The 15,502-nt window shown below is 44.8% G+C and overlaps 3 protein-coding genes across 4 annotated transcripts in view; 2 read left to right on the top strand and 1 right to left on the bottom strand.

The window, feature by feature from the left end:
* LOC144510479 (uncharacterized) overlaps nucleotides 1-15,502 on the top strand; it is a 152,970-nt gene that overhangs the window by 118,692 nt on the left and 18,776 nt on the right. The window lies entirely within an intron of this gene.
* Nucleotides 5,257-8,663, bottom strand: LOC144510484 (uncharacterized). Of its 2 annotated transcripts, none has more exons than XM_078239940.1 (2): nucleotides 8,413-8,663; nucleotides 5,257-7,994 (listed from the first exon to the last, which is right to left on the bottom strand). In XM_078239940.1, exon 2 carries the CDS (start codon nucleotides 7,616-7,618, stop codon nucleotides 7,184-7,186), a length of 435 nt encoding a protein of 144 aa, XP_078096066.1. In that variant the 5' UTR covers nucleotides 7,619-7,994; nucleotides 8,413-8,663; the 3' UTR covers nucleotides 5,257-7,183. The 2 variants fall into 2 exon arrangements, with proteins under 2 accessions (XP_078096066.1, XP_078096068.1); XM_078239942.1 differs by lacking the exon at nucleotides 8,413-8,663 and adding an exon at nucleotides 8,218-8,338 and having other exon boundaries at nucleotides 5,263-7,994.
* On the top strand, nucleotides 8,823-15,289 carry LOC144510475 (uncharacterized). Its single transcript, XM_078239925.1, has 2 exons — nucleotides 8,823-8,867; nucleotides 12,472-15,289. The coding sequence occupies exon 2, from the start codon at nucleotides 12,830-12,832 to the stop codon at nucleotides 13,670-13,672; it is 843 nt and encodes a 280-aa protein (XP_078096051.1). The 5' UTR covers nucleotides 8,823-8,867; nucleotides 12,472-12,829; the 3' UTR covers nucleotides 13,673-15,289.

Consider the following 15,502-nt stretch of genomic DNA (forward strand, 5'->3'; position numbering starts at 1 on the left):
TGTTTTTAAGACCAAATACAATCAGTTCGTGTTTATTTTTGCAACCTCCCAATTATGCCAGATTGCCATGGAACTGGGCAGTGGAGGTTCGGAAGGTTCTTTTATTTTATTTATCTGGGTGTTTCTCAGTGGATCATTGGAGATAGGGACATGTATAGTTTGTAGTCCACTTGGAGGTCATGCAATGGGAGAGGAGGCTGGAAAATTAGCATAGCTTGGAGCTAGAAATTTCCAGTGGTCTCCAAGTTGAAAGGTTGTAAGCCATTTGGCCAAAGGTAGTCAGCTTGAACAGTGAGCTTGGAATGAGCTGTGGAGAAGCTGTAGGAGCAGGCTGGGGAAAATAAGTCAGTTTGTGCAAATTCAGCTCAAGAAGACAGTGGAACATATCACATAGAGGTGAGGCGGTGCCATAATGGCACTGGACTAATAATCCAGGTTCAACATCCCACCATAGCAGATGGTGAAATTTGAATTCATTCAAAGAAAATCTGGAATTAGAAGTCTAATGATGACCTGAAAACCATTGTCATAAAAAACCAACTGGTTCACTCATGTCCTTTGGGGAAGGAAAGCTGCCATCCTTACCTGGTCTGGCCTACACATGACTCCAGAACCACAGCAATGTGGTTGACTCTTAGAATGGCCTCTGAAATAGCTGGGCAAGCCACTCAGTTCTGGGGCAATTAGGGACAGGCAAAAAATAACGTCCTGCCATGACGCCCACATCCCACGAACAAATAGGAAAGAAATACAAACCAGGAGTAGGCCACTCACCCCCTCGGGCCTGGTTCCATTCAATTAGATCATGGCTGATCTGTTTGTAACCTCAACCCCAGATTCCTGCCTGCCGCTGTTCACCCTCTTGTTAATCAAGAATCTATCCAGCTCTGCCTTCAAAATATTCACAGACTCTGCTTCCACTGCCCTTTGAGGAAGAGAGTTCCAGAGACTCACCGCCCTCTGAGAGAAAACAATTCTCCTCATCTCCATTTTAAATGGACAACCCCTTATTGCTAAAGAGTGACCCCCTCCCTCCACCAGGTCTAGATTCTCCCACAAGAGGAAACATTCTCTCCACATCCAAACTGTCAATACTCCTTAGCATCTTAAAGGTTTGATCAATTCACCTCTTACTTTCTAAACTCCAGTGGATATAAATGTAACATCTCCTACTTTGCCTAAGACAACCCGCCCAAGACTGGTGGTAGTTCAGTAAAAACGGTAAAGTTGCCATGGGCCCAGATGACTATGGGCTGTGACTGGTGGTGATTTAATCTGAGGGTCACCACATCTCAGGCGAGGGGCAAGGTTGATAATGTGGGCCCTTCATGAATCACCTCAGCTGGTGCGGGTATTGAACCCACAGTTCGTGTCACTCTGCATCAGTCATCCAGTGAACCTTCTCTGAACAGCTTCTAAACAATCGACATTGTTTATAAGGAGACCAATATTGTACACATTAATAAAGATGTGCTCTTACCAATGCTCTGTGCAACTGAAGCATCACCTCCTGACTCTTGTCATCAATTCTCCTCTGTAGCTGAATGGTCTGCAGAGTTTTAACTTTGAATATGCTGAAAGATCTTCAATCAAGCAAACCTGATTTTTTGGTTAAAGTTTTTTTCGCTATGCTGGGATTTCTTGTGGCCAGTGGCCTGGAATTTGTCAAAGGACAGAAGGTGTCAGATTTAACAGCTTGTACTTGGCAGGGGGGAGTTCTTTACAGACTATTTGAGCCAGTGTTTCTTGTCTGGGCATTGGAATGTAAACAGTATGCACTTAAAAGGCCTAAATATGATGGGGTCTGGAGTGACCAATGCCACTACTCTGGTTGCATTTGATTGGCCTAATTGAATGATGCAATTGGGGTTCCTGATTAATTCATTCGCTGCATGACAGAGAATCTTCCAGAAGCGAGTGGAGAATTGCGCAAAAAGAGACGGGCAGCCTTTGTTTGCCAGCGATAACTCAAAGAGACCAACCATCGCAAGAAGACCAGTACCCTGAAGGATGCTTCAGAGAACATCGAGGATATTTCTTGGCCAAGGTTTTCCTAAACTTGGTAGTATCTATTTTTAGTTAAATAGTTAAAGTTGATGTTCAGTTAAAAGTTAAAGTTGATGTGCAGTTAAAAGTTAAAGTTCAGTTGAAAGTTGATGTTCAGTAAAGAGTTAGTGAGTTGCATCTGCTTATGTTTGAGTTGGGACTGGAAGTATCAAAAATCTGTTGAATTACTGTCCTTGTTTGTCTCTTTAAATTGGAATGCTCAGAAGGTGTTTAAATTAAAAGCTGTATAACAATTCACAATAAACAAGCGCATTCTTTTATCTTTCCTAATTACTCAGAATCACACAGCGGGAAAATGTGTTTACATATTTATTTATGGAAATGTCATGAAGTTATGGTATGTTATTATTAAATTTGTAATTAAAAATTATTTGCACGGGTGATTTTAAAGCTGGTGCCATTAGCAGGGGGAAAGGAAAATGTTCAAAAATAGAATTACAATGTTGCAATGTGAAGTTAAAGTATTCCCGATTTTTAGAAAACTCTTTGAAGGTTACACCGTGGACTGAGTTTAGTGAGGAACCTGGTTTTGAAAGAAATTGAATGTTGGACATACTCCCTCCTGAGTTAGTTTTTAAATCTGTGAAATTAATTTGAGGCTGTGAATGTGCCATTCTCCAATAAACCCATCAACGCAGGTCCAGCCGAGGACACCTGGAAAGGGAAGAGGTGCTTTGCAAATCAAAGTTAACAAAGAACTGCTGTTGCCAGGAGAAAGACTCTTACTGATTGGTTGACGAACACTGGGCCTGGGCCTAAGAGAAATATCTTTGAACATTTTTATGATTTCAAACTCTCAGGGGAGAGAGTGTGTGCCCCTGGAAATCAGGTTGCAAGAAGTTTCTCTTTCCCTCCCACCTTTCTTTTACATGCGGTCTCAAGTGAGTTAACCTTTCAACCAAAACATCTCATTAGAACAAATCATGTTATTTGAAAGTCTGCAAAGTTGTGATAAATAAAAGTCAAGGACTGTTTCGCCAAAAATCTGTCTGAAAGAACTTCCAGATCTATTGTGACCAAATTCTGTCAGATCAACAGCATCGAGATCCTTGAGTTTTATCCTTTTAAAATAAATTTCACAGACCCCCAGCTACTGCAGAAGACTGTGTATGTTTTGTCCAGTTTTGTATTTGTGAGTGTGTCTGGCGGTGTTCGATTCTGTTTTTTTAGAGGAAAGGGGAAGTCATTAAATTTCAAAATTACAACTTGTATGTTAACCAGTTTTATAACTTGTTTCTAAAAAGTTTGTTTTACAAAAATCAATAATTTCACTGTGTTTACTGAAAGATGCCTGCGAATAATGACTTCAAAGGGGGACAATTGGCCGGTTTTGTGGGTTTAAACTGCTGTCATGACCTGTGGAGAAGCAGGGCTGGAATTGACTGTGCAATCCCCCGTCACCATCTGTCAGAGTTTAAAAACTGTTTTCCAAATAGATTCCATGTGTCAGTGACTTTCTCCTGTGGATTCCGGCTGGAACCTCTTCCCAAGAGACAAAGACAATCTCTGACACATATAAACAAAAAGAGATATTTCACATTGTGAACATTCCCACAAGTGTCAATAAGATTCACCGGATTTGATGGTTTCCCTGCAGGAACAATGGAGACTAGACTTGGGAAGGTATTTGGGAATTGGAAAGTGCAATGGGATTACCGCTTCCCGCATTGGGAACCTGATTTGGGATTTTGACACGGTGGCTATCTTAGCTTGCCTGCCATAGAAGCAGAAAACGCAAAGCCAGCTGTCTGGACACAGACCCATCTCGGAACAGCTTCAGAACAGCAGAGAGGAAACTGCTCCTCAACAGGGAGGGAGAGACAAAGAGAGAGACACCCAGAAAAAGCCAAGGCTTCTGCCGTCAGTAACTGGGCAGTTTGAGAGTCATGATGTGGAGATGCCGGCGTTGGACTGGGGTAAACACAGGAAGAGTTTTAACAACACCAGGTTAAAGTCCAACAGGTTTATTTGGTAGCAAATGCCATTAGCTTTTGGAGCGCTGCTCCTTCGTCAGATGGAGTGGAAATCTGCTCTCAAACAAGGCACAGAGACACAAAATCAAGTTACAGAATACTGATTAGAATGTGAATCTCTACAGCCAACCAGGTCTTAAAGATACAGACAATGTGAGTGGAGGGAGCATTAGGCACGGGTTAACTGTGCTTTAACTGTGCTACCAAATAAACCAGTTTGAGAGTGCCATGCCCACACAACCAGGAGTGAGGAACCTTCTCTCCTCCCCGTGAACCCGATTCCATGCACTAAACTCATCTCTGAAAGTAACCTCTGGTCATTCAGCAGTGGAAGGCATCGCAGCAGCAAAGACATGCTCAAAACCTTCACCTCAGACAACGCAACATCCCGACTTAGAGTCATAGAGGTTTACAGCATGGAAACAGGCCCTTCGGCCCAACTTGTCCATGCCACCTTTTCTTTTAAAACCCCTAAGCTAATCCCAATTGCCCGCATTTGGCCCCATATCCCTCCATACCCATCGTACCCATATAACTATCTAAATGCTTTTTAAAAGATAAAATTGTACCCGCTTCTACTACTACCTCTGGCAGCTTGTTCCAGACACTTACCACCTTCTGTGTGAAAAAATTCCCCCTCTGGACACTTTTGTATCTCTCCCCTCTCACCTTAAACCTATGCCCTCTAGTTTTAGACTCCCCTACCTTTGGGAAAAGATATTGACTATCTCGCTGATTTGTGCCCCTCATTATTTTATAGACCTCTATAAGGTCACCCCTCAGCCTCCTACGCTCCAGAGAAAAAAGTCCCAGTCTATCCAGCCTCCCAACTTCAACAATCCCAGTCCGGCATCGTGCAATAGAGACTGAACGGATTGCGTTTTTATAAGTCTCATTTATCTTCATCTGTAATTAACCTTTGTGTATGTGGAAGTTACCTCCAGAGCGTTAGTATGAAATAAAGTTAACTCTTTTGTGAAGTATATAGACTTTGCTGCTGGGTGCTTTTACATTAATTTACTCACTCCGAGGGTGAGATGTCCACACTCGCAGAGATTGTTCATGGGAAACTGGGAAAACACCTTTTAAAGCATCTGTGACACTGAAATGTTATTTTCCTTTTGTTTCCGGGCTTCACCATGAGACAAGCATTCTCTGTTACCAAGTTATGATCCTGACAGCCTCGTGGTGAAGGAAGGAACTGGAGCCAGTCTTTACTTGGTACAGATTTATTCACAGACTGAAACATTACAGGTATATAGCTCCTGACCCAACTCCACACAATGTCTCTCTCGATAGGTGCTCAACTGACCATCCAATCAATGCCCTTCACTTGTCTACACTGAACTCCAATTGGTACAATTAACACCCACAGTCAGAGCATCTCAAAGTCTCTAATGCAGGAAAATGTGAAGTTATGCACTTTGATAGGAAGAATAAAGGAGCTGGATATTAATTAAATGGAGAAAGACTGCAGAAAGCTGCAGCACAGAGGGATTTGGGAGTCCTTGTGCATAAATCACACAAAGCTAGCAGGTAATGGGAAAGATAAATGCAATGTTGGCCTTTATTTCAAAGGGAATGGAGTATAAAAATAGAGAATTATTGCTAAAACTATACAAGGCACTAGTTAGACTACACCTGGAATACAATGAATAGTTTTGGTCTCCTGATCTAACGAAAGATATACCAGCATTGGAGGCAGTCCAGAGATGTTTAAGAGGTTGATCCTAGCATGGAGCGATTTTCTTATGAAGGGAGGTTGAGCAGGTTGGGGCCTGTACTCATTGGAGTTTAGAAGAATGAGAGGTGGCCTTATTGAGACATATCAGATTCTCAGAGGACTTGATAGGGTAGATGCTGAGAGGTTGTTTCCCCTTTTGGGAGAGTCTAGGACCAGACAGCCTAATCTCAGAGGAGAATTGAAAAACAGGAGGTAATGTTCAACTTGTTTAGAACCAAGGTTAGACTACACTGGGAGCACTGGCAACACTTGTGATCTCCATTTAGAAAAAGGAAATCGAGGCCTGGAGAAGATGCAACAAAGATTCACAAGAATAATCCCAGAACTGAGAGCATTTAACCCTCAGGAAAGGCTGGCCTGCTTTTCTCTAGAAAAGAGAAGATTGAAGGGTGACCTAATGGAAGTCTTTACGATTATGAAGCGTTCACTAATCCTATAGGGATTTCAGGAGAAACCTCTCTCCCAGCGAGTGGTGAGAATGTGGAACTCACTACCACAGCGAGTGGTTGAAGTGAATAACATGAATACATTGAAGGGGAACTAGATATCTAAAATTAAGGTTTATTGATTAGTCACAGGTAAGGCTTACATTAACATTGCAATGAAGTTACTATGAAATTCCCCTACTTGCCATATTCTAGCGCCTGTTCGGGTCAATGTGCTTAACCAGCACGTCTTTCAGACTGTGGGAGGAAACAGGGGCCCCCGGAGGAAACCCACGCAGACAGGAGAACGTGGAAACTCCACATAGACAGTGACCCAAGCTGCGAATTGAACCCAGGTCCCTGGCGCTGAGAGACAGCAGTGCTAACCACTGTGTCACCCATATTCACAAGGGAGAAAGGATATGCTGATGTGGGGAGATGAAGAGGGGTGGGTGGAGGCTCATATGGAGCATAAATACTGACATAGACCAATTGAGCCGACTGGCCTGGTCCTGTGCTGTAGACTCAATGGAACAGAGACAAATGTATTTATTTTAGATCGACCTGTAGTGGTAGGAAAAAAACTATTTACTATCGAGGATAAAATAAATGTCCTTCATCAGCTTTTGTGGATCATTTCAGTGAAAATGTGCTCTTCCAGGCTGAAAGAGGACCAGACCACTGGAAGCAAAGTCTTGAGACTGGCCAGTCCAGCAGAAAGAAACCCTCCGACCCTCCCACTTCACCAACTGTCAGAAAGTACCTGGTTCAGTCCTGGATGTGAGTTACAGCAGCAATAACAGCAGAATCCAACCCCTGTAATCACTTGTGAACTCACTAGTGTCTCTGCAGGAGGGATGAGTTTGTGAATTCCTTCCCACAGAGAGAAGCTGAACGGTCTTTCCTCAGTGTGAATGCGCTGGTGGATTATCAGTTCCTGAGAGCTTTTGAAGCCACTTCCATAGTCAGAGCATCTAAAGGGTCTCTCCTGGGTGTGAATGACATTGTGCCTCAGGAGGTGGAATATCGAGTGAATCCCTCCGCACACACTGAGCAGGTGAATGGCCTCTCCCAGTGTGAACTCGCTGGTGTCTCTTCAATGTGCATGCCCTTCCAAACCTCTTTGTACAGAGAGAGCAGCTGAACGGTCTCTCCCCGGTGTGAGTGCGCTGGTGGTCCATCAGATGCTCAGCAATTTTGAAGCCACTCCCACAGTCAGAGCATTTAAAGGGTCTCTCCTGGGAATGACTGACTTTGTGTCTCTGCAGGCTGGATAATCGAGTGAATCCCTTCCCACACACAGGGCAGGTGAATGGCCTCTCTCCAGTGTGACTGCGTCGATGAGTTTCTAGCTCTGATGGGGCTTTGAATCCCTTCCCACAGTCTCCACATTTCCACGGTTTCTCCATGGTTCGTGTGTCCTTGTGATTCTCCAGGTTTGATAATCAGTTGCAACCTCGTCAACACTGAGAACACAGATACAGTCTCTCCCCGCTGTGAATGCTGCAATGTTTTTTTCAGGCTGTGTAACTGGTTAAATCTCTTTCCACAGTCAGTGCACTAGAACTACTCTCACTCGGGTGTGTGTGTCTTGGTGCTTCTCAGTGCTTTTCCAGTCACACTGATGTTTAAAACCTTCTGAAGTGGATAGAACAGAGAAACATTTATCCTTCTCGATTCAAAGGTCGATAATATTCAAGTCCCGAAGAATTGAGTGACTCTGCCAGATGTTGATGTGAAGTTTGGTTTGAGATTTCTGTCTGTAAATCCTCACCTTCTGATATCCTGTAAAAGAAGTTTATAGAAGTCATCACTGTCAGTACAGGATAGAAATTCAGAACAGACAATTCTAGTTTCTATGGAACATTCTTTCCTCCCTCATTCCCCAAAAGCTGTAAATCTCCATCCCACACACTCTCCCTCCATTCTCACTCTGCTGTATCTAATATTCACCCTCCCAATTCTCCTGAAGGTGCTGATTGAGGCTGATTGACAGATCCATGCTCACTGCTTCCTGTCCTCGGCACAGAGAACTGAAAATCTCTATGCAGGCGGCCAGACAGATATCTGTCTCTATGACTGGATTAAGGATGTGTGCAATATACAGACTGGATTCACTTCCTTTCCCTTCAGTTGCTGCAAGTCCCCAGTTTCCCCCAGAATGAGAAAGGAAATGGAAAGGGGGAGACATTGATTTCCTCACGGATGTTGTTTAGAGGAGGAAGTTTTAATCCGAAGTTCATTGGCCAGTTTCCGCGTTGTGACGTCACAACAGAACTCTGTCTTTAAGCAGCCACGAGCAATCATTCTGCTCCGTGGTGACGTCTCCGGGTTCCAGTGCGCAGGCCCCGCCTGTTCCCCCTCCCCCTGCGTCTCCTCGAGCCAAGGTTTCCAGGCTGACGGCTCCGGCCAGAGCGAGAAGCCACTCGGTGATCTCCCCCTCCCCAACGGCCCGGGATTGCGCATGTCCAAGGGAGGGGGAAGCTGCGCATGTGCGGGGGAGAGCCCACCCACTGACCTTCATGTTGAAGTATTGACCAATAGGAAAATTTGGAGGACCGGAAGGACACTGATCCTCCAGCCAATCAGCGTGTGATCTTTGTGTGAATGCTGATTGAGCTTCAGACAGACTCAAACCTCCTCCTGTCGCCGACATCTGTGAGTAAAACACTTCATTTCCCCCCCCCCCCCTTTCCATTTCTTTCCTCATTCTGGGGAAATTGGGGACTTGCAGCAACTGATGATAAGAAATAGAAGCAGGAGTGGCCACCAGGTGCTTCAAGCCTTCCCCGCTATTCTGTCCGATCATGGCAGGCCAATGCCGGCCTCAACTCATTTTCTGTGCCCTTTCCCCATCGCCCTCTTCCTCAATCTATCAAATATTTATCCACCCCCAATTCTAATGATCCAACCTCCACCACCCTTTGGGGCAGAGAATTCCAGAGGTTCACCAACCTCTGCGAGATGAAATTTCTACGCACCTCAGGTTTAAATGACGAGCCCTTTATCTTGTTCGAGACCCTCCCACTCGTGAAAATATCTCACCATCTATCTTGTCAAGTCTCCTCAGGATCTTATATGTGTGAATAAGGTCACCCCTCACTCTGCTAAACTCCAAAGAATACAAACCCATACTATTTAGTTTCTCTTGATAGGACAATGTTCTCCTCCCAGGAATTAGCCTGGTGAATCTCCTTTGGACTTTCTCCAATGTTACTATATCCTTTATTAGATAAGGGGACCAAAACTGTGCAGTATTTCAGGTGAGGCATCTCCAGCACCCTGACCGCCCTGTTTTTAAACTCCAACCCATTTGCAATAAAGGTCAAAATGCTGTTTTCCTTCTTAACTACTTGTTGGACCTGCCGGCTAGCTTTTTGTGATTCATGCACGAAAACACCTAAATCCCTCTGTATTTCACTCACCAGCTGTACCTCTCCATTTAGATAATCCGCCTTTGAATACATGACCCCAACCCCCACATTAAACTCCAGTGGCCAGGGTTTTGTCCAGTCACCCAATCAATCTATATCCTGTTGTAGAATCACAATATCCTCATCATAACATATCCTTCCTTCATGTCATCAGCAAATTTGAAAACCTTACATTCTGTTCCTTCCTCAAGGTCATTAATGTAAATAGTGGACAATAGTGGGCCAAGAACTGATCCTTGCGGTACTCCACTAGTTGCATATTTCCACTCTGAAAAGAAAAAAGAAAATTACAGTGCAGGAACAGGCCCTTTGGCCCTCCAAGCCTGCACCAACCATGCTGCCCGACTGAACTAAAACCCCATACCCTCTCGGGGACCATATCCCTCTATTTCCATCCTATTCATGTGTTCCTTAAGACGCCCCTTAAAAGTAACTATTATATTTGCTTCCACTATCTTCCCCGGCAACAAGTTCCAGGCATCCACCACCCTCTATATAGAAAACTTGCCTTGTACACCTCCTTTAAACCTTGTCCCTCACACCTTAAATGTATGCCCCCTAGTAATTGATGCTTCCATCTTGGGAAAAAGCTTCTGACTATCCACTCTGTCCATGCCCCTCATAATCTTGTAGACTTCTATCAGGTTGCCCCTCAATCTCCGTCGTTCCAGTGAGAACAAACCCTATTTCTCCAACCTCTCCTCATAAATAATGCCCTCCATTCTGTACCTCTCCAAAGCCTCCACATCGTTCTGGTAGTATGGTGACCAGAATTGAATACTATATTCCAAGTGCGGCCTAACTAAGCTGCAACGTGACTTGCCAATTTTTAAACTCAATACCCCTGCCGATGAAGGCAAGCATGCCGCATGCCTTCTTGACTACCTTCTCCACCTGCGTTTCCACTTTCAGTGACCTGTGTACCTGTACACCCAGATCCCTCTGCCTATCAATGCTCTTAAAGGTTCTGCCATTTACTGTATATTTCCTATCTGTATTATTTCCAAAAAGCAATACTTCACATTTGTCCAGATTAAACTCCATCTGCCACCTCTCCGCCCAAGTCTCCAATCGATCTATATCCTGCTGTATCCCCTGATGGTCCTCATCGCTATCCACAAATCCACCGACCTTTGTGTCGTCCGCAAACTTACTAATCAAACCAGTTACATTTTCCTCCAAATCATTTTTATATATTACAAACAGCAAGGGTCCCAGCACTGATCCCTGAGGAACACCACTTGTCACACCCTCCATTCAGAAACGCATCCTTCCACTGCTACCCTCTGTCTTCTATGACCGAGCCAGATCTGTATCCACCTTGCCAGCTCACCTCTGATCCCATACGACTTCACCTTCTGCACCAGTCTGCCATGAGGGACCTTGTCAAAGGCCTTACTGAAGTCCATGTAGACAACATCCGCTGCCCTACCCTCATCAATCATCTTTGTCACTTCCTCGAAAAACTCGATCAAGTTGGTGCGACACAACCTCCCCTTCACAAAACCACATTGTCTCTCGCTAATACGTCCACTTATTTCCAAGTGGGAGTAAATCCTGTCTTGAAGAATCTTCTCCAATAATTTCCCTACCACTGACCTAAGGCTCACCGGCCTGTAATTACCTGGATTATTCTTGCTACCGTTCTTAAACAAAGGAACAACATTGGCTATTCTCCAATCCTCTGGGACCTCCCCTATACAGTAAGAAGTTTAACAACACCAGGTTAAAGTCCAACAGGTTTATTTGGTAGCAAAAGGCTTTTGCTACCAAATAAACCTGTTGGACTTTAACCTGGTGTTGTTAAACTTCTTACTGTGTTTACCCCAGTCCAACGCCGGCATCTCCACATCATGACCTCCCCTATAGCCAGTGAGGAAACAAAGATTTCTCTCAAGGCCCCAGCAATTTCCTCTCTTGCCTCTCAATATTCTGGGTTATATCCCATCAAGACCCATTTATTCCAATTCTCTGTTTTCTAGTGTCGGACAGTTTTCAATCGATGCTAACACACTTTCACCAATTCCATAGGCTTTTACTTTATGCACCAGTCTCTTAGGTGACACCTTGTCAAATGCCTTTTGGAAATCTAAATACACTACATCTACAGGTTCCCCTCGATCTACTCTCCCCTGTTACGTTCTGAAAGAATTTGAGAAAATTTGTCAAACATGATTTATGTTTCATTAAACCATGTTGACCAGGTTTGATTAGCAAATGATTAGCTCTTTCCTCTTTGATTATTGACTCCAGTGTCTTGCAAATAATAGATGTTAAACTATTGGCTTATAGGTCCCTGCGTTCTGCCTTTCTCCCTTTTTAAACAAGGGAGTCACGTTGGCTGTTTTCCAATTTTCTGATACTCTCCTGAAATTTAGCGAGTTATGAAAAATCTCAACCAAAGTGTCCACTATCTTTTCAGCAACCTCCATTAAAAGCCTAGCGTGCAGTTCATTGGGTCCTGGTGACTTGTCCACCCTTAGCCACTGAAGGGAAAGGAAGCGAAACCAGTCTGTACATTCCACACATTTTTAGTCCTGTCATACAGACATATATCTGTCTGGCAGCCTGCATGGAGATTTTCAGCTTGCTGTGTCCAGGACAGGAAACAGTGAGCCGGATCTGTTAATCAGCCTCAATCAGCACCTTCAAGGGAATTGGGAGGGTGAATATTAGATACAGCAGAGTGAGAATGGAGGGAGAGTGTGTGGGATGGAGATTTACAGCTTTTGGGGAATGAGAGAGGAAAGAATGTTTCATAGAAACTAGAATTGTCTGTTCTGAATTTCTGGACTGACTGTGATGACGTTTGTAAATTCCTTTTATAGGATATCAGAAGGTGAGACTTTACAGACAGAAATCTCAAACCAAACTTCACATCAACAGCTGACAGAGTCCCTCAATTTATCTGGACCTGAATATCATCGGCCTTTGAATCGAGAAGGAGAAATGTTTCTCTGTTCTGTCTGCTTCTGAGATTTTAAAAATCAGTGTGACTGGAAAAGCACCGAGACACACACACACCTGAGTGAGAGTGTTCCAGTGCACTGAGTGTGGAAAGAGTGTTAACTAGTTACACAACCTGAAAATACATCTGAGCATTCACAGCGGGGAGAGACTGTACCCGTGTTCTGTGTGAGATTTAACTGATTGTTTAACCTGGAGAGTCACAAGGACACCCGCACTATGGAGAAACCGTGGAGGTGTGGGGATTGTGGGAAGGGATTCAGGTTCCCATCTCAGCTGGAAATTCATCGACGCAGTCACACTGGGGAGAGGCTGTTCACTTGCTCTGACTGCGGGAAGGGATTTATTTGGTTATCCCACCTGCAGACACACAAAGTCACTCACACCCAGGAGAGACCCTTTAAATGCTCTGACTGTGGGAGTGGCTTCAAAAGCTCCCAGGTACTGAGGGCTCACCAACGCATTCACACTGAGGAGAGACCCTTCAGCTGCTCTCACTGCACAAAGAGATTTAAAGGGTCATCTGAACTGCAGCGACACCAGCGAGTTCACACTGGGGAGAGACCGTTCACCTGCTCTGTGTGTGGAAAGGGATTCACTCAGTTACCCACCCTGCTGAGACACAATCTCACACACACCAACGAGAGACCCTTTAAATGCTCTGACTGTGGGAGCGGCTTCAAAAGCTCTGGAGAACTTATAATCCACCAGCGCATTCACAGTGAGGAGAGACCATTCAGCTGCTCTCACTGCACAAAGAGATTTAAAAGGTCATCCACACTGCGGGAACACCAGCGAGTTCACACTGGGGAGAGGCCATTCACCTGCTCTCAGTGTGGGAAGAGATTCACTCAATTACCCCATTTGCAAACACACCAGCAACTTCACACGGGGGAGAAACCGTTTATCTGCTCTCACTGTGGGAAGGGATTCATTTGCTTATCCAACCTGCTGACACACGAGCGAGTTCACACTGGGGAGAGGCCATTCACCTGCTCTCAGTGTGACAAAAGATACACTCGGTCCTCCCACCTGCTGAGACACCAGCGAGTTCACAAGTGATTACAGGGGTTGGATTCTGCTGTTACTGCTGCTGTTAATCACATCCAGGGACTGAACCATGTTCATTCTGACAGTTGGTGAAGTGGGAGGGTCGGAGGGTTTCTTTCTGCTGGACTGGCCGGTCTCATGACTTTGCTTCCAGAGGGCTGATGCACTTTGAGCCTGGGAGAGCACATTTCCACTGAAATGATCCACAAAAGCTGATGAAGGACATTTATTTGATCCTGGAGTGTAAGTAGTGTTTTTCCTATCACACAGATAGATCTAAAATAAATACAGAAAAGAAATGGAAAACCGCAGCATGTCTGGCAGCATCTCTGGAGAGAGAAACAGAGTTAATGTTTTCACGTCCAATGTAACTCTACTTCAGAACTAAAAAGACAGAAATGTGACGGGTTTGATGCTGGTGAGAGAGGGGGAAGAGTCAGGTAGAACTTCAGCTTGTTATGGACAAAGCAGTAGACAGTTGCAAAAAAAAGTTTAGGATTGGGGGAAGAGTGGATCTTATTTGTTTTTTATTTTCACATGTATTGATCTACAGTGAAAAGTATTGTATCTTGCGCGCTATATAGACAAAGCACAATATACATAGAGAAGGAAAGGAGAGAATGCAGAATGTAGTGTTGCAGTCATAGCTCGGGTGTAGAGAAAGATCAACTTAATATGAGGTAGGTCATTCAAAAGTCTGATGGCAGCATGGAAAGAAGCTGTTCTTGAGTCGGTTCCTCAGACTTTTGCATCTTTTTCCTGACGGAAGAAGGTAGAAGAGAATATGTCCGGGGTGCATGGATTCCTGAATTATGCTGGCTGCTTTTCCAAGGCAGCGGGAAGTGTAGACAGAGTCAATGGATGGGAGGTGGTTTGAGTGGACTGGGCTTCATTCATGACTCTTTGTAGTTTTTTGCAGTTTAGGACAGAGCAGGAATCATTACCAAGCTGTGATACAACCAGAAAGAATGCTTTTGGTGTGAAGGTTGGTGAGAGTCCGAGAGGACATTCCAAATTTCCTTTGCTTCCTGAGCATGTAGAGGCATTGGTGGGTTTTCTCAACTAAAGCATCGGCATGGAGGGACCAGGACAAGTCATTGGTGATCTGGACACTTGAGAAATTTGAAGTTCTCGACTATTTCCATTTTGTCCCTGTTGATGTAGACAGGGACATGCCCTCCACTACCCTTCCTGAAGTCGATGACTATCTCCTTTGTTCTGTTGACATTGAAGGAGAGATTATTGCCATCATACTAGTTCACCAGATTCTCTATCTTTCCTGCACTCCGTCTCATCATTGCTTGAGATCTGACCCACAATGGTGGTGTCATCGGTAGCACAGTGGTTAGCACTGTGGTTAGCACTGTGGGCGGCACTGTGGGCGGCACGGTGGGCGGCACGGTAGCACAGTGGTTAGCACTGCTGCTTCACTGTGGGCGGCACGGTAGCACAGTGGTTAGCACTGCTGCTTCACAGCTCCAGGGTCCCGGGTTCGATTCCCGGCTCGGGTCACTGTCTGTGTGGAGTTTGCACATTCTCCTCGTGTCTGCGTGGGTTTCCTCCGGGTGCTCCGGTTTCCTCCCACAGTCCAAAGATGTGCGGGTTAGGTTGATTGGCCAGGTTAAAAATTGTCCCTTAGAGTCCTGGGATGCGTAGGTTAGAGGGATTAGCGGGTAAAATATGTGGGGGGAGGGCCTGGGTGGGATTGTGGTCGGTGCAGACTCGATGGGCCGAATGGCCTCCTTCTGCACTGTAGGGTTTCTATCAGCAAATTTTAAAATTGAGTTAGAGGAGAATTTGGCCACACAGTCATAAGTGTATAAGGAGTATAATATGTGGCTG

The sequence above is a fragment of the Mustelus asterias genome, chromosome 23 (assembly GCF_964213995.1).
Source record: "Mustelus asterias chromosome 23, sMusAst1.hap1.1, whole genome shotgun sequence".
In the NCBI taxonomy this organism is placed as follows: Eukaryota; Metazoa; Chordata; class Chondrichthyes; order Carcharhiniformes; family Triakidae; genus Mustelus; species Mustelus asterias.